The sequence below is a fragment of the Micropterus salmoides genome, unplaced genomic scaffold (assembly GCF_014851395.1).
Source record: "Micropterus salmoides isolate LMB-PRFRI ecotype aquatic unplaced genomic scaffold, ASM1485139v1 Ms_hic_scaffold_14, whole genome shotgun sequence".
Lineage (NCBI taxonomy): Eukaryota > Metazoa > Chordata > Actinopteri > Centrarchiformes > Centrarchidae > Micropterus > Micropterus salmoides.
Window position 1 is genome coordinate 4,383,680 of NW_024040485.1, and position 26,522 is coordinate 4,410,201.

The window sequence follows — 26,522 nt, forward strand, 5'->3', positions numbered from 1 at the left end:
GGATTTATTTTCCCCACTAAGTGTTGATATTTATAGTAACGTGCTTATGACAGGAGAACCGCTGCAGACAGAGATGTGATGTTGGGTGGATTTGGTATGGAAGCTTTTCCAGACAGGACTTCTTTTAGTTTAGCATCAACATCGAGGCATACACAGCAGCAACCAAAAAACTTTAGATTTGACTACATCAATGCTGACGGATGCAGTGTTTTTGTAATTATATAATCAAATGCTTTGCATGGTGGGTTAAATTGCTAAAACGTCCGAGATGATTATGAGCGCTTTTGAGGCCTCACTAGAGAGCTAACGAGATGTTCCAGAATTAAGAAAACCACATTTAAATCCACATTGACATTTGGGATGGACAGCCGTAAAAAGTGTAACCACATCACATCATGTTGTGCATTTCACTCCAACAGAGGCTAGCCTGGAGGAGACAGCACAGCGATGCTTTGAGCTTAATGCTAATGTCACAATGCTAACATGCTTGCAGAAACATTACTAACATTCTGATGTTAGGCAGGTTCAATATTTACCATGTCCACCATCTTAAGCATGCTGACATTGGCTAATTAGCACAAAATACAGGTATTTGGATTGCACTAGATGGATAGTGAAGGGACAGTTACAATGTATCATTATGGGGGAACATGAATATCAGTACCAAATTTAATGGCACTTGGTCAAATAGTTGGCATTTCACTCAGGACTATAAATGTGAACCTTATGGTGGCGCTAGAGGAGAAGCCAGGGGAATGGACTTCATGGCACACCGTTGAAGAGTTGTTGAGATATAAGAGATACAACAGGCTGTTTTTTATAAATAGATTTTGTATAAAATAGCCCAGACTATACATTCAAGAACAACAACACAACCTGATACACAACCTGGCTCTGGCGAACACCCTGTCCTGCAGAGCACTGTCACCACGCTGCTAACTGCATTGTTACTTCTCCATATTGACCTGTTGCTTTTTTTCAGTTGGTTTACTGTTTGTTTTCAGCAGAGAAACACTCTGTGGTTTCTAAAGGACTCCGCCCTGTGAAATGTCGCTTTCCTTGCTCGACAAGCTTGTAGGAAAATACCTGTGTGTGTATGTGCGTGCTGTGAAGACCTGCTCTTGCCCTACACTCCTCACACTCAGTATTTCCCCTGTGATGATTTTCATTTTGTCCTGAAACAGCAGAGAAACCTGAGGTCGCACACACAGCCGAGGTAAGCTTTATCTGGAAATGATTATGTGTTTGGTGAGTGAGCAGACCAGGAATCAGCAGTTCTACAATGAAACTTACCATTCACATGAAATTGTGGTGTGAAGCTGACCTAGGATCAGCTCTTTCAGGGGTAATTTCTTTTTGTAGCAAAGCAATGCAGCTGGGTTTTAATGCAGGTTGCTGCTGCCCTCTAGAGGAAACGAGGCGAAAGAAGACTTGTCTGTACTCATCCATTAATATTGTGTGTGCGTCTTTGTGCTTTGTGCTGTATAAACCAAACGATATGCACAAAGACTATCCTACTCACTCTCACACACCAAACAACTGTTACAGTTTCCTGTGTGTTTCTGTATAAACACCAGGGTTTAGTGTTATTTCCTTTTTGGATCAGTCAGTCCTAACCTGTTATCCATCCATCCATTGTCAACTGCTTTTCCTGCGTACAGGGTCGCTGGAGCCAATCCCAGCTGACTCCATACTCCATACAAACTCCATACAGAAAGGCTGGGGTAACCGGGGTTTGAACCCACAACCTTCTTACTGTGAGGCAACACAGGACCATTTAGAAGAATGTCTAATGTTTCTGTCTTAGCTGGATTTTAATTTGTACTAACTGCACCTCCTTGGCTTCCATTTTTTCCCCCATGTATTACATTGTTACTCTTTTTGATGTTTTAAGGTTATTCTTTGTTTTCCCCCTCCTTTACTCTCTTTCTACCCTCTCCCTCACCTCCCTCCATTCTTCCTCCATCGCTCTCAGTGGTTTGTGTGACAACATCCTCCAGGACATCATCAACAACGCTCTGGTCCTGCCCAACCGCATCACCATCCCTCTGGTGGGAGAGGCCAAGATGGCTCAGCTACGCTTCCCCATCCCCAAGGTGCATTTACAGTTACTTACAGTTTTAAAACAACATGTTGAGTGACCGAAACGTGTGGTTTGGTCATGAAAAATACTAAACAGCTTCTCTAATGTGATGATTTTCTGCTGTACACATTTCTTTTATCATTGTAATGTGAATGCAGTGAAAAACTCCACCCAAAAGATTTTACTCCTCGTAGTAAATCACTACAAGAATGCCCCTTTTGTCAGATCCTATACAGAGACTATTTTACATCTTGCCCAAATTCAAATGATCGTAACGCTAACTCACATCGCAGCTTTGATTAGATTATATATGGGCCCTGCTTGATTTTCATTCAGACTGTTTATTAGATTTTGTACTTTTTCAAGTTGTACTTATTTATTGTGAAAATTCCTCACTTGTCCGTGCACTCTAAAATATAAAATGATTTCAGAGATAGTCTGTTTTCTTTAAGACCCGTCGCCCTCCTCTCCTGGTCCATCCTCATCTTACAATGTCCGTTACTCGTCTCTCTCCTCAGGGCGTTCTGAGGATCCACTTCATTGAGGCCCAGGACCTGATGGCTAAAGACAAGTTCCTAGGAGGGCTGGTGAAAGGAAAGTCAGACCCGTACGGAGTCATCCATGTCGGGACCAAGCTCTTCAAGAGCAAAGTCATCCAGGAAAACCTAAACCCAAAATGGAACGAAGTCTACGAGGTGAGCAACACGGTTTGACAGCCAGCATCAATCTGAGATTAAGTGGGAGGAAACTTGAGTTTATGGAATTTATTTTATATAGTTTTAATTTTGGAATTATTATTTTGTTTTAATTTTGGCATCATGCATGAAAAGATACACACTGCACACATGGATCTCACCTAAATAAATAAAGACCCTTCCTACAACTGTGGTGAAGCTGCTTGCAAGACTAATGTTTCCTGAAGGTATCCTGTGATCTAATCCACATTTCTGTCTATATTAGGGCGGAATATTTGTAATAGCCTCTTTATTCAGTTTGAATTTTATCAATTTATGTAATTTACTTAGCATCATATATTTTTATTATTTTGTGACAGAAAACTGTCTCTTTGTTTCTTAAAAAGGTGATTTTCACAATGAAGGCATTTTCCACGTCGTGCAGTCTTAAATGTACCATTTATGGCAAATAATCGTGGCCTACACATAACGCTCTCAATACTCAACATACACATGCTAAGAAAAGGCACAGAGATTGATTTGGAGATTTTAAATAATCTCTAAATAGACAATAAGTGAAAAATATAAAACCAATGTCTATACTTTTTAAACAAAGTGACCAAATTCTAACCCCAAGCAAAATCTGTCACAAACTGTTATTGTCCGTCAGTCCATGAGACTTTTTCAGGTTGCATTGTACATTTGCGCAGTTGCATTTTTTTTTCATCTTTGCACTGAAAGTCGACAAGGAAAATGTAAATTTTTTTGAGAGAAACTTAACTGCTTGCTTTGCCTCAGATGAATGTGTCAAGATGTAAAATGTTGACCTCGAGATTAAGGCATAATCACATATCAAGCACAAAGTGCAAGTGGATGCAAATTCTTTCTCGAGGCCTAAGTCGAAAATGGGAAAACGAGAGGAAAGTAGCAGACAGACGGGGAGTCACTGTTAGTTCGGTGTTCACTCTGAACACTTTGGAGGTGTGCACCAACAGTAAGTGGATCCAAAACCCCCATGTATTCCCCCTGTCCTGGGTTCAGTGTGTATGAAGTCATATTAATGTGTTTCTTCCTATTTTCAGGCCTTGGTGTACGATAACTGCGGACCCAATCTGGAGATAGAGCTGTTTGATGAAGACCCTGATGAAGACGACTTCCTGGGATGGTGCGGGTTCTGTTAATACAACAAAGCTACTTCTTATTGCCAGAACCTGTTAGAAGCCTTCCTACCCCGCCGCCTCTGTTTTGATCTACTGATGACCTTTGTTAAACTCAAAAGACACAAACTATAATGATGCCTATATATGGTTATTGTTTTAATATCTTTTGAGTTAAGGCTCTTTATAAGGCCAAAAACTGTCATGGATTTTGAGTTTTTTGCAAATTATTTTAACTCGTGTCACTGGGTTTGAATGATTGCTTGAATAATCAGATTACTTGTCAATAATCATTTTGATAATCGTTCAAGTCACACATCGACCAAAAATGCAAATCATCCTCATATCTTATCTCCTTAGATGTAAAGATTTACTGCTTTTCTTTTTAACATTATTACCTGTTGAATATCTTTGTGTTTAGGAGGGGTTGTCCAGACCAAACAAGACATTTGAGACATCACCTTAGTTAATTACTGGAGAAAATAATTTATCTATATTGCCTTTTTAGTTATTTAATGATTGTTAGTTGTGACCCACTAAAGCACTTTACAGTAATTCAAGTTCAGTACATACAAGCACTGACACGACATACAATAAGGTGTACTTCAATAAGCATAGCTGCACATATAGATTTGATAATTCATGGATTAACTGAGGACTTTATGTGTTGTGTTAATTGTGTTTTTCATACAAATCATATTTGTCAGAAAGAGTTTGCTGTGTATGTAATAGGATTTTACACTCCATTTACCTAAAGTTTTTCATCAAAGGCCCCTGAAAGCGATGTGGAGCTTTCACAGAGAGTTCACAGCGGTGTTTAATGAGTGCAGCGTTGTGTGTCCAACTTTAATTTCCACCAGAGCCCATTTACTCACCACAGAGTGAGAAACAGTCTGTCGGGACACTGCAGCCAAACTGCTGTGTGATGAGTTGGCCCTCTGTGAACGTTTGTATTGTTTGTGACATGTTTTTCAGTCTGGTGCTCGACATGGCTGAGATCCAGAAGGAACAGAAGGTTGACGAGGTAATCTGAATCTCTGACCTCCTCTCAGTGCCTTCAGCAGTCAGCCCCATTTTAGACTAAAGTGCAGTAGACATTTTTTCATATAGCAAAAGCATTGATCCTATGTGTTCCTTACTCTGGTGTTACCCCACTGCACTTTTTTCAGGGTTTGAGTGACAGTTGACCTCTTGGTCCCTGAAAAAAAAGTGTTAAAGTAAAGCATACCTTATGTCTTATTATTATTATTATTAAAATAAGGGAGTGATTTAGGGAATTTGACTTAAATATGAAATAAAATTATGAGGTAAAAGGACAATCAATTGTATTTTTGTAGTACAAAGTAATCACCCACGGCTTCTTAGCTTTATTAGCTTTATTGCATCTTTGTCTTTCTAAAAAAAATCTTTTGCTGTGTATGTCTACAAATCACATCAATGCCTGGAGAAAAAGCACAATATATACTGGATAGAAAGGATTGCTGTGTTGTAACATTCACTGATAAAGAGAAGCAAAAATAGTTGTTTATATCTGTGAAAATGTCCCTGTTGCTGTTGTGCAGGAGCTCTAAACAAATGCTCACTAAAAAGCTCATGTCAGAATTGTTCATCTCCTTCTCTCTACTTTATATTTGTCTCTTTATTTATCAGACAGAATTTGATGCTATGTGATGGAAATATGTCTAGAGAAAGTTTAATGCTTACAATATTAATAAGGAATATTTCTTTGTCCTCAGTGGTTTGTAATGCAAGAGGTGCCCAAGGGGAAGCTGCACCTCAAACTGGAGTGGTTGTCTGTGCTGCCCACACCTGAGAAGCTGGACCAGGTACAGTACCACTGCTACACTTATGGAAACAGCTTGAAATGAGCAGTTCATTGAAGTTATTAAACAATTTGAAGATGTCGTCTTTGACTCTGGGGGAACTTGTGATGGACATTTGACCTCCAGCCTGCCTGAACCTGTAAACCTATGTATTCTTCCCACATGAAGCCTCAGAGGATCAAATTTACCAAAAACGAAGCAGTTACTGTTTAACTGTATCTTTATTTCTTTTCTTCACAGGCACTGATGAGCATCAAAGCTGAACGTGGTCAAGCCAACGACGGCCTGTCGTCTGCGCTGCTCGTCATCTTCCTGGACTCGGCCAGAAACTTGCCGGTAAGTCAGTCTGGTCGAACTTCCCAGAGTGCACCTACAGTAATGATTTCCAGCTTCATCTTAGAGTCAGCAAATATAACATAGATATTAAAAAAACAAAACAAAAAAAAAAACGGTTGTGATTTATAGATGCTCTGTTTTTTAGGGAAAGCAGCTTGTCATAAAGACGGGTGGCGGCTGACATTCACAAGCTGTTGATCATAAATCAGACTCACGGCATTTTACATGTCCCACAATAAATACAACATTGTCGAATGTACAGCTTTGTTATTGAAGCCCATTTTTGCCGCAAAAAGAAAACAATATGGAAAGTTAGTAACGATAAACATAAAAGTAGGAACTTCTTGATGTTAAGTCAGAATTATGAGACACTAAACATTTTGATGGAGTTTCTCATAATTTTTATTTTATCATGCCTAACTTTATATATTTATATATGTTTTTTAATTTGTCTTGCACAAGTTGGAGCTGTAGTTTGTTGCCTTCATTGCTGTCTGGTTAATACTTTCATGCCAATCAGCTTTTGCTGGTTGGTCGTCGGGCTGGGCAATTAAACAATAACAATAATTATTGCAATATAACTTTCCTCAATAACAAAATTACAAATGAAAAAACATTTTATCTTAATTGTTTTTGAATGTTCCACCTCAGATTTGATAAGAGATCCACTGTTTGGCAAGTGTTTGTCATGTTCGGACCATAAAGAACCCACCATTAACCATCTGGTTTCTTAACGTCTTTATCGTGATAATTATCGATATCAAATATGACATTTTTTATCGTGATAATCTTTTTGGCCATATCGCCCAGCCCTAGTTGGTCGTAGTTCACTCGGTGTGTTGACCTTCGCCACGGTCACTTATCTGCTTTTCTGAGCTTCTTTTCTGCTCTTCACTCCATCTCATCTTAAAGGTGCAGTAGAAAGAAGACTTTAACAAATTAAATAATGGTGAATTATGTTGTAATAGTTTGTTGTAATATTTGTTTTGTTTCATTCAGACAGAAAGGCACGTTATTATTTCTGGCTGTGTTCATCCGGTCTCAAGTTTTGCGCTTTAGCTTTTTAAAATTTCCATTCAGTCTATTTAATATGCTAAAATTGTTATTTGCTTCAATGCAGGATCCTGTTCTTCTGTTAATGAGAGCTGGGAAGCTGATTTAAGTGCTGTCACAATTAGTTAATGTTACCATTAGTGCAGCAGCTGTATCAGTAGATTAAGTCTCAGGGTAAATGCAGACACAGAGTTTCATGGATGAAAATGCTTATTAAGAATATAAGACCATTCAAATTGATATTCATTCTGTTAAAAAAAAATCCAGTCCGTTAGATTGGAAAGCATTACAAGGGAGGAAAGCATGAGTCTCATATTGACAGTGATACGTTTTTATATAATTACTGTAAACAAATGAGAGTTTTGATCATTTCTACCTCTGTCTCATGTTAGTGGTATTACTAGTTAAGTTCAATGCTATCTAGATCACACCCATGCATGTATGTAATAACAGAACTGAATACTGTGTTTCACAAACAGTAGCAATTCCGGCTGTAAATAAATTTTCTCAGCAGTGCTCTCATTTGTTTGCGGTAACTGAACTGTTGATTGTCGTTGCACCTTTAAGTGAAGAGAGTGGAGTCTGCCTTGTCTTGCACAGTATTTTCTAGTCTGAAGAGCTTTCTTTGTTGGCGTTTGATCTGTGTAGCGCAGACGGGCCTCACCTTCCTCTTTTCAGCCTTCTTATCTTCTCTGCTTCTTCTCTCTCCTCTCCCTCCGAAGAGCGTCTTCGAGGGGAACTTGGGCTCTGGCTACTTAAAAGAGAGGCGGGCGGCGGGCCTCGTGTTTTGCGAGAACACTGCCTCTCTCTATAGGACCTTATTTGTGAGTCTGCTGGCTGTTTTCTGCATCCTAGAGTAGTTTGGTTTCCAAGGTGTGAGTACGTCTAGAGGTCATGTTCCTTTTTGTTTTATGTTAGCTTGTGTTTTTAAAAAGCAAGGGTTCCAATTGTTTTGCCTGATGAGCATGAATCCCAACCAGAGCATGAGTTACTTAATAATTATTAAGTTCCTTAATATCAGTATTTGGTATGAGTGTTGTTTGTTGGAGTTTGACTGATTACAAAGCTGAGGAACATGGTCTGAAAATTAGTAAACAACTTTGTGGGTTTATGTTTTAGGACCATCAAAAGCATCCTTCCTCCTCTATTATTTTCCCTTTTAAGAGTTATTGATCTCACAGGATTAGTTGACACATTGGACATTGTTTCTACTCATCAGTTTTATCAGACGGGTTATTTTCTGGAAAGTGGAAACAGCAGCTATGTGTCCAATAAAAAGAGCCCCACAAAACAAAGTTATGGTGGTGTTGTTCTGCCTCAGCGAAGAGATTACATTACCTTTTAGAGTTTCAAAGGGATAAAACAACCAGTACTGCTCTCTGTATGCTATTACAAAGGTTTACTTTTAGCTTTATGTGTCACAATAGTCAGCGCAAAAAGTACCGGACAAGTGTTTTAATGTACTCTTCTTAAATTGCTATTAATTTAATCACCCACATTTAGTCTGAGTCCTGAGATCAAAAGTCCATGTGAGTTTCAGACATGGTGACTCAACTTCATTCTTATTTTAACACTTTTTCAGTCAGTTGACAAAAACGTTCAGTTGATGAACATTTAGACCAACATGTCAGTCTTGTTTTAATCATCAGTTGATAAAAAGTTTTAAAACATTTTAGTGTAATAACTTGCCGTTGCTGATCATTTTACTTGATCTCTAGCAAACGGCCTCAATATATTTTTATAAATTTCAAAAACGTGGAGGAACAAAATCTTTCTTTTATTCATCAACAAAAATATTGAGATATTGTAGAAGTTTTCTTTTTACAAATGCCATTTTTATCTGCTGGGGTTTTTTTAGTCCATAATATTCCAGTTTCATCTCTTCAACATCTCCCCTTCATCATGTAAAAAAGCTTGTCAGGGCTGAATATTTGTCACACCTTTCACTGACAAAATTCCAACCGCCTTGAATCAAAATCTCACAAACAGTCAGAAAGTCTCCCACCTCCTAGGCAGGTTACGACAGCCTTCAAGAATTGTATGTTGTAGTTGCAAATTAGTTTTGTATCTAATTAATTTTGAGAGGAAGGAATGCCTTTTGATTGTCCTGAGACACTGGGAGAAGGGCGGGTGAATTCTGAGTGGATTGCTTTCCCTCCATCCTTCCTGTATAAGCCCTTTGTGTGTGTGTGCTGGTTTTCCCCATCAGCCCTCCCCCTGTGGTGGTTCACAGGCGGCAGCACGTATAATTTTAAAGGACTGCACAGACCTTTTGACAGGAAATGTTATCTGAGATGAATACTGGCTGATGTCGAAAGCTTAAATAAGTATTGCAGTTGTGACTGTGGGCCAGCAGGTGTCACCGATGAGTTAATGCCCCTTTAATCAAACTGCTTACTTGTCAACAAGTCTGTGTGTTGCTTAAAAATCTTACCGCTGATCTCACATCAGTGATCTGGATTGAGTTTTCAGACCCATTTCTCCATGTTAGAACAAAGTTGAATAGGAGGGAATAACAGATGAAGTTCTGTACAATTTAATTAAAATGGGTTTAACTCCACACCATTTTTACATTTCAGAAATTACCAGAACATCCAGTAATGTATGTGCTACAAGTTAGTAGTTTTTCACACTGTTAAAATTTAACCCCAAAGGTCACTCTTTTCTTTTCAGTAGACGTTTATGATAAAATTACTGACTTAAGGCCGGTTTATACTTCTGAGTCTAATCTACGGCGTACCCTCCGCCATGGCCTGATGCTCACCGCCCCAAAAATTTACTACGTGTCACGGTGACGCAGACCGCAAGAATGGTGATTCGGTCGGATTGGTAGCATTGCATTTCCTCTTCTTCTGCCTCAAGGGTCGTACATACCATCTCCTCCAACGCCTTCTCTCGTTTCTGCACTTTAATAGTTTCACCAAAAGGTAACTGCTGTTCAGATCAGCTCTAACATGAGCTGCTCACTTTGTTTGTTGTAGCCTACACCAACGAAGAAGAAGAAGGAGAAACTCAACATAGTGGAATATAGACAACCCACTGCCAACTAGCGTTTTGGCGGCGTAATTACGGAGCGACACAAACAACGCACACGTCTAAATGCTCACGCCGGCACGTAGCCAGCGCAGACTCCACGCAGAAGTAGAACTGGGCCTTTAGCATCCATACCTGCTTCATGTGTCCCGGTGTGATCTGATGAAAACACGAGCAGAATCAGACACCAGAGGTCATACTTTTGTTGTTGCCAAGTTTTTGATCCTATGAAATATACTTGATTCAGTACATTGTTAATGGGGTGTGTTGTACGTGACCTTCTGCAAGGGGAGTTGGCTTTGATAACATTTCACACTAATATAAATACAGAAACATAAGATAAAAGCATCTCAGCTTCTGATTCCTTCCCTCTAATCTTCATTTCTCTCTCCATTTCAGTCAGTGACTCCCATCTAATGCTGTGGTATTTTGACTAGAGTTTAACCAATATTCTTTAGCTGACACGAGTTCATGGCAGATAGTGACTCTAAAACCAGTTGCATTTTAAAAGTACTGCAGGTCAGCGTTATTTTATATATATATATATATTTTTTTTTTTTGTTTAATTTGGATTTTAATTTATAGTTAATATTTATAATCTTACATTTCTAGTTTATTGTTCAACTGGAAAAAACTCCTGCCTCAATATATACCATTGCCACAATACTTTTAACAGCCAAATATAGATATAGTTTGCCATCTGTGTTGCAATATATTATTATGCCTCATAAATCCAGTATTGGTTGAACTCTAGTTTTGTGTCCAGGTTTAATCGGGGAATGACAATAACCATGTGATCATCTCACCCATGTTGTCTCTCTGTCTGTCTCTTTGTGTCCCAACATTTGGTGATGGCGGTGGTCCTCGTGTGTTCCATCTTCCTCCTCCTCCTCCTCCTCCTCCTCCTCCTCCTCCTCCCTGCATGCCCCTCTGTTCCCAAATAACCTGCTGGTGTGTTTGTGTGTTGTTTGCTCTCTCCTTCCTTGTCTTCCTGGGGGAAAATCAAAGTGCAATCCGTTAGAGTTCAACCAAGCGGGGCTGACGGAGGCCTCGCTCAGTAAGGCAATCAAGGTAACGACACGGCAACGAAGTACACCCAGGAGGGAAACAGAGGAACACAGTGACATGATGCGCACACAGTCCACTCATACTTACACTGTGTGGCCAAAAGTATGCGGACACCCAAATATTACAGCTTTATGTGATTGTGGCCAGTAGCCCCCAATCTGGTTTCAGTCTTGACAGCAGAAAAATGTTGGATGAGGTTGAGGGACCTCGACCAAACCAGGAAAAACCGCCCCAGAACAAAAGTATCTGTATACCTTTGGCCATATAGTGTACACTGTGGTTTGAAGTAAGCACGTAGATTAAGTCTTTTAACAACTGCATAAGTACAGATGGCTGCTTAATGCTGTGGTTGCTAAAAGTGATGCAGATATTTTGCCGTAGATGCCCTTCTACACTTTAAAAAGTACTGTATCATTTTAGTTCATACAGTTTTAGACCCAAAGGTTGCTAAACTAATTCAACATATTAATAAAGTTTTTGAAAAAATGCTTTGTAATTGGATGGTGGTTTTATTTTGAAAAGTATATTCAGTAAGGGCTGTTCGCCTTGGATATTATAGATAAATTAAGTGATTTATTTTCACCAAATCCCTTTGGGAGACATTTGGGAGAATGTTTGGGGAATTTGGAGCACTGTAGTGCACTTTGAAAATTTGTATCTTAAAGGGGTGAATATTCTCTCCTGCTGTGAAACATTTTAAGCCCATTAAGTTATACTTTAACAGAGTTCAAGCTCACTTGGTGATGTACCCAGCAGGGCTCTGCTGCAGCATCCAAAACAGCTCCGTGGCTGTACTGTCTGACTGACTGTTGTTGTTGTGAAATCATTAACAAACTTCACGAATCATGTTTGTTGACTAAAAGTGTGATACTGTGTCTAACAATGTGTGTTGTAAATAACAACATTGTTGTCTAAAGAACATTCACACCCAGCCTATTGATTCTGACATTTTTAATTGATCTTTTCTTTTTCAATCTGATTTGACGGGTTTTCCAGACTTCCTGGTTTGGGTCCATAGATAATTTTACCTGATACCTGTACTGCTTAATTCCTTCACATGAAAAATAACACATTTTCTTGATAATGTGATAAGTAGCGATATCACATGCCCAAAAATGACACTGCGTGAGCTCATGCTCATTTTAGAAATTTGATTTCATTATTTTATATAGAAAGATGCTAAAACAGCTTAGCTGAGCTTAATCTTGACCGAAGCAAGACCTATAGACTCATTTCACTCCATCACTACATCTTTTTAAAGAAATCCTTTGCTAACTGAACTGTAAAGAAACTTGTCAGTACTTTTTGTGTTTCGTAAAAAAATACTTTTCTCTAAGTGAAATTCAAAGAAGTGATAAATGCTAGCAGAGTTTGCTAACGCCCTGCTAACCATCGCTCTTTCTTGTTTGTAAAACCTGTTTTTCTTCTTCTGCAGTCCGGTAAAAAAGTGACCAGCAGTCCCAGTCCATTTGTCCAGTTCACAGTGGGACACAAGTCCTACGACAGCAAGGTGAGACCCAAACATGGTCCACATTCATACCCGCCATCATTCTTTCATTCAATATTAAACTTGTGGATCCTCTCATCTCAAAAAGTATTAGAGCTATGGCTAGTGTGACTTTGAATTACATGATATTTGAAGTATGTTCTGGGCTCACGTTGATCGATGACTGCTTCACCTTTTAGCAAACAGTTATATACTATGCTATATGTAATAATGTTTTGGGAAGTTCAGGTAGTTGCTTTCTTTCCCAGGATGAGATGAGAATCTCGATATAAATGTCACATCTGTGCATTAATCACAAAGCAGGAGTCAATACGTTAGTTAGCTTAGCATAAAGAATCAGGGAGAGACCGCTTCTGTGGCCTGGCTCTGTCCAAAGTTCAACATTAGGCTAAAAACACTTTAAGAACTCCATTTGATATCTTGTTTGTTTTATTTGTACAAAAACTGGAATGTAAAAACTACAGCTTGTGGTTTTAGGAGTTACCTGCTAGAACTACTTACCACACTATCACCAGAGTATCTGCAAAGAAGTGCTGGGCAGGTGGATAAGCTGATGTTAGCCGACACAAAACTCCCCCTAAAACCCCAAATTGAAGTTTTTACATTTCTGCTCATGTACAAATTTAACAAAAAGATGTGTTAATCAGTGAGCTTTAGAGAAGTCTACATGCCTGTGTTTCCACTTTGGTCTCCTCATCTCACTCTCCCAAAGAAGGAAAACGTCAAACTATACTTGAAAAACAATAAAAACATTCAGAATACTTTATATTTACCCTCCCTCGGCTCATTACATGTTAGCTGTTTGATAAATGAAGTGGACTATTGAAGGTCAGTTTGTCTTAAGAAAAAGGCTGTTTGATATTTTGAATACATTTTGACAGAGAAAGTTGTTCCCAAAATAATGCTGCCCATCATCCTAAAGCTAGCACATTTCTATTCTGTAGCCGCAGTTCATTTGGTGGACAACTAATCTGTGTTCAGTCAGTCTCGACAAATTAGTCACTTCAATTTCGCAACTGAAATAACTTCAGGGACGTCAGGGTCGTCTGTCTTGACTAGGCCTTGATATGTCCCCCTGACTTCTGTTCCCTCTAACCCCTCTCTGTTGTGTCCTCTTCCAGGTCAGATATAAGAGCAATGAACCGGTGTGGGAGGAAACTTTCACCTTCCTCATCCACAACCCCAAAAGCCAAGAGTTGAAGGTTGAGGTACGGAAGCTTCTTTAGGAACACCAATATAATATTTGCTTTACTTTTGTCGGCTTATCATTTCACTGCTGCTCCAGTCTCATGAATATGTGACTGACATTAACCTGTCAGCTCATGGTTTTGTGTCTTTCAGGTGAAGGATGAGAAACACGAGTGTTCATTGGGTGTGTTGACGCTGCCTCTGAGTCGCCTGCTGGAGGCGGAGGACATGACTCTGAACCAGCGCTTCCCCCTGAAGAACTCTGGAGCGAGCTGCACCCTCAAGATGAAGATGGCTCTGCGGGTAGGAGGACAGCCTGCAGATGATGTTCTCTAGTGAAGATAATTAGTCCTTTGTCATGAGTCGTGACATAACATTTAGCGCCATGAGATTTAGCGTGCAGGGGTCACCTGAAATGGTTTCGCCATTTTACTTTTGAAGCTTTTTAAAATTCCAAATTGGGCAGGCTCGCACACCTTTTACTGGAAACATGACATCAGCTTCAAACTTAGAATAAAGCAGAACTTTATTCGTTTATTGAACTTTTTTAGTTTTTTCTGGGATGTTATGGAAATAGTGTTTGTTAACACAGAACAAGGATCTAGAAAAAGGCACGAATGAAAGATATGTCAGCCTCACTTGCCTCTTCCTCATTTTTCTCTGTACGCGAATCGTTTCAGGTGTTGTGCTTGGAAAAGACCACATCTTCATCCTCAGACTTCACCCCGTCCTCCGTGCAGGTCAAAAAGGCCAACTCCTCCAACCCCACCCCGCGTCCCTCTGTCTCCTCTGACCTCCCCAAGCCCGCCTCCTCCACCACCGACATCCCCCGCTCTGTCTCTGCCTCGACCCAGGACCTGGTGAACCGGCGGCGGGAGGCAGATGAGCCCTTGAGGTCTCCAGGAAGCACAGACTTGGGGCTGGGTGGAGCAGGCCGTGGCCTGGCAGAGACCGGAAGGAGCACCTCCAACCTGGCCATCTCTGGTTCCCAGCAGTTCCTGGCTGGAGGCAAGGAGCCAACGCCCAGCATCGCCTCGGACATCTCCAACCCCTACGCTACTCAGGAGCTGCAGCTGAGACTCCACCAGCTGCAAAAGTATCTATCAATCAATCATATATGCATTTATCTGTCCATCCAATGAAGGAACGGTCTGTCTGACCATGTATAGGGCAAATTTTTGTATGACTTTATAGCCGTAGAAAATAGTTATCTGATTGGATGAAGTGTCCATTAAAATCTTCTAACAGGAAAACTCAAACAGAGGTTTAACACCGGTATCATTTTGACAAAAGTGATTAGTTTTTACAGAGATCGTAGCTCCACTTTTATGATTTTTTTTCCACCAGGTTTTGTTGCCAAAGTTATATTAAAGTTCAAGTAAATTCATCCATCCATCGTCAACCGCTTATCCTGTGTACAGGGTCGCGGGGGGTGGAGCCAATCCCTGCTGACATCGGGTTCAAGTAAATTAACCTTGATAATTCCATTTCAGCATTGATAGAAGAGTTTAAGTCGTGTTTGAGCTAATTTCGCTGTACAATACCAGAGGTACCATAAAACGTCAATTAATAGCCGAGTCACCTACCCGCTTATAAACTCAGGCCTCGAGTAAACACCTGGTCTGGCTTTTATAGAAGTTCTTTGGATGTATAAAACCTCTTAAATCTCGCCAGAGCGCTCCCCCTTTGCTGCTTCCAAGCTGCTTAGATTGTTAATACAAATATTATTGTTTAAACGTATGATCAATATGTCAGTATGGATATGCTACATTCTAGTCTAATTCGTAACCAGCATGGTACAAGAGATGGGGGGAAAAAAAGTGCAGACTCCCGTTACCTTTTGTAGCGCTCATTAAGTCTGAATGTGTCCCTTTATTGATTATTTATATGCTCTGTAAAGGTCCACCGACCATAAGACTCGAAACAGCTTTTCATAAAAATTCAAAGTCCATCGCTCTCATCCTACACCATGTTGGGTTTTCTTTACGTTGCTGTCTTAAAAATAAAAGTGCATACGCCGTCTGTCAGAGCTAGATCAAATGAATGCCGTGTATTTAATATTTGATCATTTTTATACAAGTAATATTCAAACTGTTCATATTGTTGTTAAATAAATAAACTGTTTCATAGTAGCCTATTTCAGTTTTGTGCAAAAGGAATTAAAGGCCTGTCCCATATGGACACCTGTCCAAAATAAAGGCGGGGTCAATTCAGTGATTTTTAGCAAATAAAAGCCCGGGCTATTAATCAAAGTGTGTGTGTGTGATTAAGGCACAGTAATTTCCTAAATGCAGCTGCTCACTGACGTTTTCATCAAACTTTATTCAAACAGGATTAAAATGTGTATGTGGGACTGAGTCAGAATAAACTACAGTGGGTGTGTGTTCATGGTGATGAAGGAACATGTGACCCAGAGCAGCAGCGAGGCTCACTTATGGGTTTTTAATAGTTTTTAATGGAGCTCTATGGCACAGAGCAATAAGATACTAGATAGATTCATTGTTTCATATTTTCATGGGGCTGTTAACAATAAGAAAAAATTGCCAGTGTTATCTTTTAAGAGGATATTTCTACAGATCTGAAACCTTTACCTGACGGACCTTCAGTTGTAACTGCACGCTTTCACAATGACAATGAGGTGAAAAATCTCTCTTTCTCTCTCTCTGTCTCTCTCTGCAGTGGTTCAGGCCCCAGTCATTTCCCGCTGGGTGAGGTCCAGCTGACAGTCAGGCACAGCTCCCAGAGGAATAAACTCATCGTGGTTGTTCACCGCTGCAGGTACCGACCAGTAAGAGTGAGGGGTTTCTTCTAAAAACACAGGTCAGTGTTTTCACTCTCGAGTAATATTCACGTGTTTACCTCCACAGAAACCTAATAGCGTTCACTGACCACGGCTCAGATCCTTACGTCCGCCTCTACCTGCTCCCTGACAAAAGGAGGTCGGGCAGGAGGAAAACTCACACATTCAAGAAAAACCTCAACCCAGTCTACGATCAGACGTGAGTTCCACTCTTCTGCTTTCACTTGTATTGTGAGAAAACACAGTTCTCTTAGTGGTTGCTTATTATTATTGAGTGTAACTGTTGTAAATGCCCTGTGTGCTCTTCTCTCTCTGTCCGATCAGGTTTGAGTTCACTGTTTCCCTTGTGGAGCTCCACAGGCGTACTCTGGATGTTGCAGTGAAGAACGGCGGAGGCCTGCTCTCCAAACACAAAGGCCTTCTGGGAAAGGTACAGACTTTCACAGGACTGGGGAACTGTTTTGAAATTAATTTTTTTTGTTGTTTTTTTGTATCTTGTTTCATGATGAATTCTAATGGACTTAAATCCTGACTTTTGCATTTACAAAAATATCTTCAGGTATAGTTGATTAGTCTGGACATAATAATGTACTGTCATTTTAAATTTGAAATATGTATGCTGTCATTTAAATTCAGTCATTATTTCTGTCAGCTAAACACGCTGTTGCCTTTTCTCGTCAGGTTCTGGTGGATTTGAGCCACGAGGACATCAATAAGGGTTGGACACAATGGTTAGTCTAATGGCTTTGATCTCCCAATTTTTATAAGCATACTTGAGTCATTTGGTAACACAACAATTACCGCTCACGCTAAAACTTTAGGATCACCAATTAATCTAGCCTGCATGTCTTTGGATGGTGGGAGGAAGCTGGAGCACCCGGAGAGAACCCACGGAACATGAAACTCCACACAGAAAGGCCGGGGCAACCGGGGTTTGAACACACGACCTTCTTGCTGTGAAGCAACAGTGCTAACCACCGCACCACCGACTTAGAGATATAGATGTTAATTGAATTTAGCATATTCTGAAAAATATAGAGTGACTGACTTCTGAATTGGCCATAGGTTGCAGTGAGGCAAACGTTACATCTCGTCACATTTCAGTGGATGTGCTGAAAAGATTTCAGCTCTCTAGGACAAACGGGTGACTTTCTTAGATTTTTTTGAAGTTTGAATGAGAAATGTCTAGAAATTTACATTTGTTCCAATTAGCCACGCCCACTTTGAGTATCAAAGTAGCTAGCTGTGTTACTCTTGACAGCCCCCCATAAGCCAGTTATCCTTACCAGAACCATCACCGAGTGTGTGTCTAAACTTAAGTTATTGATTATATGCATGCAGACAGGGTTAACCTCCTTCGTGTTGCTGTGCATTCCCACCACTACTCCACTAGATGGCGCTGTTGCAAAAGAACTACGGTCCTAGAACTGCAGTCCCAGGATTGCCACGGTCCTGAAACTGCAGCATCCGGTACGGCAGCTACATAATATTTAAATTTTATGCATCAACTGAGTACGAACACGTGCAGCGAATTACCAGGTATAAACTTTTTGTATAATATCCCAGGACTGCTCAGCGAAACACAGACCGATCATCTGAACATACATGTCAAGTTTGGTACAATAGCTTAAGATTAAAATGATGAAAGAAGTTTGACTCTAAACAAAGCAGTTTTCTATATAATTGTAAAAACGTAAAGTTGATTGTTATAGCGCCACCGTGAGGTCTATGAGGGCAATATTTTTTGCCAGAGTAGTGGGTGGAATTTGCAACCCACCCATGTGTTTGGGCAGTTTTTGCTGCCCAAACACTTTTAGTGGAGAAAAAGAAGAAAGAAAGAAGAAGAATAATCAGACAACAAAACCAATAGGGCTTCAGCAACTTCACTGCTTGGATCCCTAAACGGATATTGTCACTTATGGAAAAACTGTTTCCTCGTGTTGTTGTCAACCTTTGATGGATTTGTTCAACTTCAGAGTTGCTGTTAGCAGTGTAAATGAATGAAGCACTTGTTTGCTGACAGCATCCCTTGAAAAGTTCTGGTATTCAAACTGGTGTTGCAGTTTTCCAACTGAAACTCAGTTGTTATGAACTCTGGGATTTTAATGAAACACTGCTTTGGTCCAAAATAAAACTTTGAGTGTTTCTTTCTCCTCCTGCAGGTTTGAGCTGAGTGAAGATGGCCTGACGAAGCCTCACCAACTATAGACGGCAACCACAGGAACTACCATCATCATCATCATCATCATCATCATCATATCACCACACTTCCACTTTAGACACTTCCACTTAAGTCTACAGTACGGCGTTTTGTTTTTAATTTTCATTACTGGTAACAAAAGGAGACAGAAAAGCAACTCCTGACATTCATTTATTTAGTCGCAAGGCAAACCTCCCCTTTAAGAAGTGAAAGGCTGATAGATAAAGGGAGTAAAATGTAGAATATTATATATTACATAATGTACTGCTGCGGAAGTCTATATTCCATATTTATAGGAGAAACCATAACAGCTGTAGAAGAAAACAATCTGTTTTATTTTTTATTTTATTGCTGTTGCAGCAGTTTCCTGCCTCAAGTTTCGGTTAAGAATGGCGATGTACAAGTTTGTAAATAATGATGATAATGATGCTGGACAAAGCAGACATTGTATTTGCTTACTTTGCCAAATAATGTTTTGTAATTTTATTTTATTTGATCTTTTTTAATGAAAAACATTCTGGACAAAGTTTCTGAAGAAGATCAAGTGCACGGTCGCCGGGGGAAAAGGCGCCACCAAAGAGATGACACGTATTTAATGTCACCCTCGTGGGTTTTGGTAACGCAGCTCTATCTTGGCTTTATTCCACTGTAAAAATGTGTGTATTGGCCATTGAAATTAACTAAAAGTACTCAAATATTGTGTTATATATATAATGCAAATGCCAATTTGTTTAGTTTTCCCCTCCCATCTGTTCACACATTTGTTGTTACACTGGAATAAGGCCAAAGTTGTTTGTTTTTCAAACTGAATATTTGCACATTTTTTTTATTTATAATCCTTACACTTAGTTGCAATTTAAACATTGTCTAAATTAATGTAAAAAAAAAAAAAACTGTCTGTTTAAGCGGGTCATTTTTATCTTAAATTTAAAACAATTATAAATAAAAAATTGTAAAATTATAGTGATATAATATATAACAATTTAAAAGGAATGGTTTGACATTTTGCTTTCTTGCAGGGAGTTACATGAGAAGATACCACTCTCGTGTCTGTCAGCTACAGCCTGGATGGTTAGCTTAGCTTAGCATAAAGATTTGAAAAAGGGCGAAACAGCTAGCCTGGCTCTACCTGAAGATAAAATCTGCCTACCGGCACCTCTAAAGCTGACTAATTTACACATTATATCTTGTTTGTTTAATTCGTGCAAAACCTTAGTCATACTCACCACTGTGATTCTCTGAATTTCTCCTGTCTGACAGAAATTCTGTTTTTATTCATGAATTTATTCAAGTCGTTCCACTTTGCTTTTTTTCCTTCTCGATCAGTACTATCATAAAAATAAACAACTACTCATCTTTTAAATGCCAAAATTTCACATTAAAAGTGATCCAGCTTTCCCTAATCAGTAAGCTTTTAATGTGAAACCTCTGCAGTGGACAGTATTTGTGATAAAGGAAAGTGAGAGCAGCACAGTGAACTGTGTGGATTCCACACAGTGCTGTGGAAATGTACATTAATAAGCTGAAATCAACACGAGTTGTAGTAAACTACGTGTAATTCCATCCTCTTCAATGTTTTAAAGTTTTTGTTCATTTTTATCCGGCCTTTATTTGGACAGCCAGTATTTAACACTTTTATATGAGAATGAACAGTTTAAACAGCTGCACAAACACGGAAGTAAATGGGCTGGAAGCATCACTAAGACTGCAGTGATTTCACAGGGATTTCTACAAACATAAAGTTCTGAACAATTTGAAAGATTCTTTATTCACAATTTTCTAAAAATTGGGACATTTTCGTGCTATGAACTAAGAAATTGGACATTCTGTCGAGAGGCTCATAGGAGGGTGTTTGTTTCAGTGAGATATGATAAAGTCAGCTACAGTCGTTCTTGTTTATGAATCAACATTAGTCTTAAGAGTAATGTACGACATGCGTTTTATTTGTTATTGAGTTACACATTAAATACATACATTTCTTTTTCACACACATAAACATCGCTTTGTCTTTGCAGCACTCGTTCAGAAGGGATTGATATCATTAATGAATACACAGAATACATAAATCTACAAACACATTAAATGTTATCTACGGGGCCCCAAAGAGCAGCAATTTTGTGTTGATACAGAGGAGGCTAGAGTGACCTTTGACTGTCAAAACACAAATATAGACTTTGGCCTTGCTGTGTTCACATCATGCTTCGAGAAAATATTTTACATGTATGTACGGAAGCTGTGCCATTATGCATTGTAATGTTATTTTATTTGTGTTTCCCAGCTGTCACCCTCTTTGTCTTGTTTTATTATGGGTTTTATTTTTTAAGAATCACAAGGTTTTGTCTGCGAGTCATTGGATTTGAGAGCTGTGCCTCTGGGATGGACTTTGTAATCTGAAAGGCGGCTTGTCTTCTCCGTCTCCTTTATTTTTTATCTTGTGCCTTAAATTTCCCACGACCCAGAGATATTTACATGTATTAAAAAAAACGACAAAATGCTACAACAGTTTCCCACGTTTCAGAATGTCTCCTTACATGTCTTTTAAAACAAATAAAGAGCTTTAGCTGGCTATAGCAGCATGAAGCTGTACAGCACGGTTGCTTCAGATGATTGTTTTAATAGTAATCTCTGCCATGTTAGATGTGTAGCTCTGCTGCAATATGACCTGATTCGGTTTCTTAAAGCAGCAAAAAGGGATATATTTATAGGGAATTATTATGCCTGCAGCAGAAGAGAGAAAAAATGGCAAAGCACACATTTCACATAGAGTTCTGAATCCACCGTTTCCATGCAATCTGGCACTGCCAAATAACAGGGATGCCCTCTAATGGTCTATCTACAATAGCATGATGCATTCACTCACCACTGGAGGGCACTATATCACAATTTAAGTGCCATGACCAGCTTTAAATGTTTAAAATCCCATCAGCTTAAACCTTCCATCAAGCTCATAGTGTTTCTACCTAAAGGTAAAGCAGCTAAATGTTCACAAACAGGAACGTTATCAGTTTCAGGAGCAGATCAGTAGCCTGGTTTTTCATGAAGGGTGTAAAGCATGAGCCCTCCAGCCTGCACACAGCACGTCAGGGGTTAAATCAGTGGTTCTCATCTTGTGATCCCTTAAAAGAAGCTTGTCTTCTTAGGAGCGCTCATCACAGGTTACTTATGTCTACTAGCGTTGGTTTTAGGAGCCTGAAGATGTAAACTTATGCAGTAATTCCCACTAAATGACAAAGAAATCTACCTTATACCTTGAAGAAGCAAAGACTAGGTCACATAAATTGTCACATAAATATGTTTCTTCTGCTTCCCTACTCAATGAATCATCTCGGGACTCCTCAGATTTATCTTGTGACCCCTTTGGGAGACCTGCGGCCTCTTTCACAAAAGCAATTTGCGAGCAATGCTTACACACAGTTTGCGAATGGTGGCCATGTTTCACAAATGATTGTTTCTTGCAAGTAGCAGCTGAATGAAGAGACACAGGGTGGGAGGGATGGGCTTAAACTGGATCATCTCTGTTCTCCTCGCTTTTAAAAAAAATCCTTCATATCCTACATAATTCTGACAGGAGTAATGTCTTTTTTTATAGAAGTAATGTCTAATTTCTTTATATTTGGTCTTTAAAAGTATGAAACTGAACTCTTGCTACTTGCTACTGATACCTGCAACTCTGATAATAAAAAGAGGATACAGCATTATTATTATTATTATTATTATTCAGAACAACACGTCTTTGGACTTTTGGAAAGGTTTTCTCTTTAGGGCTGAGGTGGATTTAAAAACTAAATTTTTCAGTATATCACTACAGTAACTCTGCAGCAGCTCAGTGCATTTTTTGATCTCCTGTAACAAAACACCTTCATCTGACCCTGAACACACCACAGGACAAGAGGTCCAACTGGACTTCAGAGACTGAAACCACAAAATCAGGTAGAGATTATATTTATTTCTTGTGTGTGTGTCATTTATATATAAATTCCAAATTTATATTTGTGAATCCTTCTGTGTGAATTAATATTGAGACTGATCTGACTCCATACTGAATCAGCTGCAGCTGTCTGACATGTAAAGACACAGAGTAGTTGAGTCGACTGAAGATGAAGGCATGGAAAAGTTTTTCTAAATCCTGCTGAGACATAAATCCTTAAATTCTTGATATATTCTGAAGGTTGAATTTGGTAAGGTGAGAGTTATCAAAGGTGGGTTAAAATGAACTGCAGCTGGACTTGGTGGAAGATACTTGAAGACATTTTGATTCTCATCCAAGAGACTTCTTCAGTTCTGACTGAGTGGCAGGGAGCCTCAGCTATTTGACTTCTTTGGGGTCGTTATCAAGGCGGTGGATCATTGATGCTCGTGGCTGTTGTGACGACAGTCGTTAGGGTCGTTGGAGTCCCCTGAGGTCAAATGTGAATGGTCGTTGTTGGCATTGTCACATGAGGCTGATGGATAAACAGCTTTAACAGCCAATTTTGACATTTGACAGCAGTAAAAATCCCTAAACTTCATTCTTTTAGCATGAAATATGATGACTCTTCCTACAGTGACCCAAAATGCACAAAAATGAAAATATTTTATACTTTTGTATAAAACTCTTTGTACACTGAGGCTTTTTTGGGTCAAATTTGACCGGTGGATTTTAGATCTACCAGTGTGGGTCAAAGGAAAATTGGGGGGTTTATGGAATCTTGAAACGGTACAGACCATGTTTGTGTGTATTTTTTATGGGACAGTGGTGACAGAAGGGTCCTGGGGAAATCCCAAAGCAGTGTAGGATTGATCATGTATGGTGCACAAATGGAACAGAAGTCATCCAGAGGTCAGAGGGTGCCTTGATACAGACAGGAGATCGGCACCTGCAAGCACACAGCACCTGCCATGTAATCAAATAATGTACAAAGTAACTAATTTGAATCAATTTGGGTTGGGAGGGTGGTGGGTTCATGACATATACAATATAATTAAAACCAAACTCTCCCACATAATAAACCACTGCAGCAAGATAATTGGCTCACCACAAACCCCCTTATTTGAACTGCACAACCGTTCTGTGATCAGGAAGGCCACCCTGATCACAGGGGACCCCTCTCACCCTCTCCATCGCTCTTTCCAGTTACTGCCATCAGGCAGACGATATAAAGTTCCACTTGCCAGGAAAAACATTTAGAGGAATTCTTTCATACCGTCTGCTATAACCACTCTGAACAACAAAAAATAGACATTGTACAGCTGCTGTTGTTATGTAGGTTTTAATTGTGCATTAGAAGTATGTCCTTAAATGTATGTTTTTAAAGGAGCCTCTATCTATCTATCTATCTATCTATATTAATGTACCTGATCTAAACGTTAGCATTTCAGTGACTGATGTGTCTTATGTAAAACAGGACAGGATACTGTGAGATAGTAGATCTTTTTCTCTACAAACAAGTGTTTTAAAACATACACTCTCCCTGCTCTCTGAAACTTTTATTAGGGATTCATCATACATTTATTAATATGACATAGGCAATTTAGACATTTCTAAATAGATCTGTAGTTTAAAATTTGGTATAGACATTTACTATGAAGGAACTTTTATATACTGTGAAAAATATGAACAGTATGTAAGAGTTAATGTGAAAGTCTATGACTACACCTGGAGGACATTTTACCCATCCAATCATCGATTTGTCGAATGCACTTGTTGTCTGGAATCACACTCCCCTGGTGAGGTCTCTATAAAGAATGTGTGTGATCTGCATAATTATGGTAAGATATCTTTTGTTTTCCAAGATCTGTGCTGAGGGGCCACACAGTTTGCCTGCAGCCTGATAAAATCGCTCTAAGAGCAGGTTGCTCCTCCTTCTGGAATATTTTGATAAATCAGACTCTGACTGACTTTGACTACCTCTGGATATTGGTGTCAAGAGGCAACACACACACACACACACACACACACACACAAAGTTTTAGAATATGCTGCATGCTGACTGATGGCCTCAGAAATGAGCTCCTGGACCCCATTATTCACCCGTTTCTACCCTGTCCCTGAGCATTCTGTACAGTATTCCTGCCGCAGAATATAACATGGCCACAAGTTAAATTAGAGTGTAACCGGTAAAATTCACTTAGTGTTTTTTAAAAATGGGTAGATTAACTCTGTGAGGGGTCCCTTGGGCAAAAATTTGCTGTGGGCCCCTTTCTATCACCTGTTGGTGTTACTTTATGGATAAACACATTTATTCAGGAAAATGCACCATTGCACAATTTGACACCCGTAGTGAAGCCTTATCATTTCAGCATAATTTAGAATGCACGACTGTTACTTGTAACAGAGTATTTTTACACTTTGGTATTGCTACCTTTATCTAAGTAAATGATCTGAGTATTCCACCGATGCTGACTGCTGTCTTCATACTGACTGTACATTCACAAGAGTTGCATTGATCTTCTCAATTAACTTTAAAGGAACTCTTCCTTTAAGTTAAACTGTAAGTTTCCTTAATCTTCTTGAAATACAAAGCAATAGTTTGAAATAGTGTTCTAAAATATTCAGAATTATTTATGAATACACATATTTAGGTTATTATAGATACACATCTGAATTCCATTTGGGCATTTCATTCCAAACTCTTTTTTTCCCCAGATAGTGGCTCTGATTCATTATTACCGTTTCCTCCAGGTGAGCAGATTTTTCTGCTTCTCAGATAATCAGATGAGAACTACCTTCCTTCCGTTCACCTGACTCCAACTCACCACCTGAATTATTTCCGACAGCACCTGAAAGCAGCGGCAGTGCTGAATCAGAGTCCTTCGTGAATCCGTCAATTCAGATTTAACAAGATTATGTCCGGATACTGACTGACTTGCCCTTCAATATAAATGGATGGGTGTGGGACAAAACTATTTTCTAATCGTGTTTGATTCACACAAATTGAACAGAATATAAAAACAAGTACACATATCCTTAAAAAGTATTTTATTTAAGTTGTGTTAAGTGTGTTTGTCAATTATTATTTTTTATTCTAATAATCCCTTGGTGACACAAGCTAAAAAAGGCAGAAAAATCAATAGGACACAAAAACAAGAAATCTACAAATATGTTTCTTTAAACCTAACTGATGTTTTATTTTGTGTGCTAATTGGTTAGTTTGGTTTTAGAATGTACTTCTGAAGCACTTTGCGATTGTTGCTATAAACAAACTTAATTTACTGCTTGTATCTTTTACTATTTTTACTTTTATTTTGAAAACTCTCACCGGAAGTACCGTGTGTGCTCGTGCCTTGACTCTGTGGGAGCTCGAGCCCCCAGCAGCAGCAGCAGCAGCAGCAGCAGAAACGCCCTGCATCCTCCTCTCCTCTCCTCCGACATCCATCCCCCGGCTCTCCACTGCTCCTCCAACCGCGGAGGAGCCACTCTGAGCGGGAAGGAACACGAACCAAACCTCGCTGGAAGAAATGGCCTTTTAACACTTGAAAGAATAACCCAGAAGACACATGGATCCTTTGCCTCTTTCCTTCCTCCACCTCCTCCCCCTCCTCCTCGTCGCTTCCCTGAGCTGCGTCCCCACTTCTGCTGACAGGAGATTCGGTGAGTACATTAACGGGTCATTATTTTCTT

At 39.4% G+C, this 26,522-nt stretch overlaps 2 protein-coding genes across 3 annotated transcripts in view; both read left to right on the plus strand.

Annotated features, from left to right (window-relative positions):
* LOC119901696 (extended synaptotagmin-2-like) overlaps window positions 1–21,513 on the plus strand; it is a 55,494-nt gene extending 33,981 nt beyond the window's left edge. Inside the window, exons 9-24 of one of the 2 annotated variants that reach the window (XM_038717283.1) lie at window positions 1,976–2,096; window positions 2,602–2,778; window positions 3,840–3,922; window positions 4,890–4,938; window positions 5,651–5,740; window positions 5,978–6,073; window positions 11,168–11,230; window positions 12,663–12,737; window positions 13,856–13,942; window positions 14,076–14,225; window positions 14,603–15,018; window positions 16,602–16,700; window positions 16,790–16,921; window positions 17,047–17,152; window positions 17,404–17,453; window positions 18,885–21,513. In XM_038717283.1, coding sequence (XP_038573211.1) covers window positions 1,976–2,096; window positions 2,602–2,778; window positions 3,840–3,922; window positions 4,890–4,938; window positions 5,651–5,740; window positions 5,978–6,073; window positions 11,168–11,230; window positions 12,663–12,737; window positions 13,856–13,942; window positions 14,076–14,225; window positions 14,603–15,018; window positions 16,602–16,700; window positions 16,790–16,921; window positions 17,047–17,152; window positions 17,404–17,453; window positions 18,885–18,930 — 1,840 coding nt within the window. In that variant the 3' untranslated portion in view covers window positions 18,931–21,513. The remainder of the gene's footprint in view (window positions 1–1,975; window positions 2,097–2,601; window positions 2,779–3,839; window positions 3,923–4,889; window positions 4,939–5,650; window positions 5,741–5,977; window positions 6,074–11,167; window positions 11,231–12,662; window positions 12,738–13,855; window positions 13,943–14,075; window positions 14,226–14,602; window positions 15,019–16,601; window positions 16,701–16,789; window positions 16,922–17,046; window positions 17,153–17,403; window positions 17,454–18,884) is intronic. The other variant, XM_038717284.1, reaches the window with a different exon arrangement.
* Window positions 21,514–26,185: 4,672 nt separating this feature from the next.
* Window positions 26,186–26,522, plus strand: part of LOC119901698 (receptor-type tyrosine-protein phosphatase N2-like) — a 232,331-nt gene continuing 231,994 nt past the window's right edge. Inside the window, exon 1 of the mRNA XM_038717285.1 lies at window positions 26,186–26,492. Coding sequence (XP_038573213.1) covers window positions 26,399–26,492 — 94 coding nt within the window. The 5' untranslated portion in view covers window positions 26,186–26,398. The remainder of the gene's footprint in view (window positions 26,493–26,522) is intronic.